We start from the raw sequence: 3,181 nt of genomic DNA on the forward strand, positions 1-3,181 counted from the left end.
AAAGTATAGATATTTCCATGGATTTTTGGATGGAATTGCCTAAGTCTATTTCTATAGACTACTGAAATCATGCCATCAAGGGTTCATTAGATAGGCATGTTAGAGAGCATGCATGAGTACATATACTAGTAATTTTATTATCGTCGATGCACATTTTGACGATCACATCACCCCAACAAGACCAAAGCTTTTACCGATGAATATTCTGATGGTGGCGAAAGGCTACTATTTAAAAATAATTTCACATGTTTTTACATGTTCAATTTCATTTCTATACCCTTCATACATTATAGTGGAGTGCTAATACAAAGCTGCAAAAAGTTTGAGATACCATAGTTAAAGGGGCAATTGATAAAGAGATGGGTTATGGTCTTATAATCTTTGCTAGGTCTAGGACAAATCCCATTGCCATAGGCTATCTTTGTTGCATCTAAGGCACACCCCATTACCATAGACTACCTTTCAGACAATTCGATTAGTGCAAAAAGCTTTATGTAATATAAACCATTAGAGGGTGCAGTGCTAGTAGGCATTTGAGGCTTCTAGGTGTTCAACAAATCTAAAAGATCATTGGTCTTAATTTCAATCAATGCACCATGTTTTATTGAGGGATACTAACTCCATGTGAGCTTGCCACTTAGGGAAGGGGATGAGGATTACCTATATTCTCAAAGGTTTGCTTTCACATTATAGGGTGATAATTGTGGTATTGGCATACTTTTTGACTCTATGTTAGGTGTGGTCTTCTTATACTTTCAAGTGGCAAATCAAAAGAACTTCAATTATGCCATACCCTCTTATAGAGGTGGGGCAAGTTTTTGATCCTCAAATACTTTACTAGTGTGTGAACCAAGCCTAAAGCAAAACTTTTTTCCCAAACAATCTATCTATGGGAAATCTATATAATATGTGAGATCTATAAGTGAAAGATTAACCAGTGCATCTTTATTGTGTTAAAGACGAGAGAGATTAGAACGTATTTGAAAAATCCAGCCGCAACTATATGATGAATTGTCGTAGTGAACATGGATTTTGGGAAATTTAAAAGGAGAGTTAGAGTTAGAACGTACTTGAAAAATCCAGCCGCAAATATATGATGAATTGTCGTAGTGAACATGGATTTTGGGAAATTTAAAAGGAGAGTTAGAGTGAACGAGGCCAGCCGCAAACCCACACGCCAAATGAGTCACGACAGCCGACCTTGGCGTGCCAATTATTTTGAGCCCACGACGACTGGTGTCCAAAAATATTGGCCAAGGTGATATCGGTTCAGATAATGCCTGCTCCTACACCAACATGGTTAGCTACCTTCGGGCCCGTTCACGAGTAGTGCCTTTGTTGAATGGGTCGGAGCAATAGACCTGGCATCGGTAGCTACACTGACAGGACTGCTGCTGTTGGAGCAATACAAGACCCGTGCTTGTATATTAAGAGAAAAAACGTCGTGCTATTGCCTCCACGATCTCATTCAGCGATTGCTTGTGGATTCTGATTTTGATTGCGCTCTCTCTGTCTCTCTCTCTCTCTGTACTGAGATCATCATTATCTCGGTACACATTCAACTAAGCATGAATTTGCCCTTGAACGCCCTGCATGTAACTGCCATGATTCTTGCCATGGGCCTGATCTGCAGCACAGATTGCAGCAGCCGATCGGAGCCGAGTGTACAGTCACTGGGCGTCCAGCAATTGCGCCAGAGCTCATCTGCAGCTGCCAGCAGCGGTCGAGAAACAACGTCGGTAACGATCCCGTCCACGATAGCGGTGGTCCCAACATGCCATGTTGCGGGCGAGGATGACAGAACGCTGGCCGCGTGCGGTCGGCTACGCCTGGTGGTGAGCGGCGTGGGGCACCAGCACTATGCCTTCAACGGCACCGACTGGGCCCTCTTCAACGCCACGGCCGATCTCTTCTTCGACCCCGCGGCCACATTAGTCTCCATTGACGACGACAAGGATAACGCGTCATCCGTCAGTACAACCTCCGGCAACGTCCACCAGCTGCTGCTCCAGAACAATCGTCAGCGTCTTGACCATCGTCAAGTGATCGGCCAGCACTTCTTCCTGGCCCAACCGGACGCCGGCGGCGGGCAGCCCAGCTGGCAGATCACCCTCAATAATACCGCCCATCAGGACGCTCACGGCTGCAGCAACAGCAGCACCCTGGTCACCGCCAAGACTCTGCAAGCCGTCTCAGTCGACCCCAACAGCATCCCTTGGAGCCTCCTCCAAACCACCACTCAACGCGGCAGCCTGTGAGTATCTCTTAATCCATAGACACGTACATATATGTACTTCCTGTATATATCACGCACATGCGCAAGTTACATACATACATCTGTCTATAGATACCTTCGGATACATAGTGGACAGATACATATATGAATCCTCATCTACCTACATCGACATACACATATATGCACTTTATTTTTTTAAAAAGATAGTTTGCAAGACAAACAAACTAATTAACTTACAAATTGATTAATTCACTAACAACTAACTAGTCATGACATACATATAGACAAATGGGATGGTTGATTGAACTACACACATATCAATCGGTTGATTCATTGACACATTGTATTCATTGCCTTCACACCTTGTCTTTGATGTAATAATGTAACTAATTGATTGCCTTGTGTATTGTAGAGATTCACTTGGTGCCATCACGTACATCCAACGCATTGCTACACATGGAGGACTTCCATCATCTACCACATCAAACACAAGCATTGGGGACATCTATTTATCTCCTTATTCCACCATATATGCCTTCTATATATCTGCATCATCATGAATGTAGACAATAAGATAAAGTTCAAGTTGCACCAGCTAATGAAAGAGTAATATATCCCATTGTTGTTCTCAACTTCTTTTTGGCCAACAATAGGTTGGACATAGAAGATACATTTTTATTCCTTTTTTTGTAATGAAAAAATAAAGTATTGATTGGACATAGAAGTGTGATGTTTAATATTCAAACTATTCGATAAATCCATTGTATTAGCCTCTCCCTCCCTCCCTCCCTCCCTCCCTCTCTCCCTCTCTCCCCCCCTCTCTCTCTCTCTCTCTCTCTCTCTCTCGTTTAAGTTTACTGGGATTCAAGTTTTGAGTTTGTAGGATATTCCTTAAGACATCTTGTGATTGTTCTTACAACATTAAAACCTGTGTGTGTGTGTGTG

General features: G+C 42.9%; 1 protein-coding gene across 1 annotated transcript; it reads left to right on the top strand.

The window, feature by feature from the left end:
- The first annotated feature begins 1,343 nt into the window (after positions 1-1,343).
- LOC148020091 (uncharacterized) lies at positions 1,344-2,848 on the top strand. The gene is made up of 2 exons (XM_087700898.1): positions 1,344-2,254; positions 2,649-2,848. Exons 1-2 carry the CDS (start codon positions 1,569-1,571, stop codon positions 2,794-2,796), a joined length of 834 nt encoding a protein of 277 aa, XP_087557024.1. The 5' UTR covers positions 1,344-1,568; the 3' UTR covers positions 2,797-2,848.
- Positions 2,849-3,181: the final 333 nt, after the last annotated feature.

This window comes from Lygodium microphyllum, chromosome 19 (assembly GCF_053477565.2).
Source record: "Lygodium microphyllum isolate KBCC chromosome 19, Lygodium_microphyllum_v1.1.10, whole genome shotgun sequence".
Lineage (NCBI taxonomy): Eukaryota > Viridiplantae > Streptophyta > Polypodiopsida > Schizaeales > Lygodiaceae > Lygodium > Lygodium microphyllum.

What these genes read in the sequence shown, in the direction of transcription:
- LOC148020091 (XM_087700898.1), top strand. Translation starts at nt 1,569, where the DNA reads ATGAATTTGCCCTTGAACGCCCTGCATGTAACTGCCATGATTCTTGCC. An exon ending in ACCACTCAACGCGGCAGCCT is followed by an intron (nt 2,255 to 2,648) that starts GTGAGTATCTCT and finishes TGTGTATTGTAG; the next exon opens with AGATTCACTTGGTGCCATCA.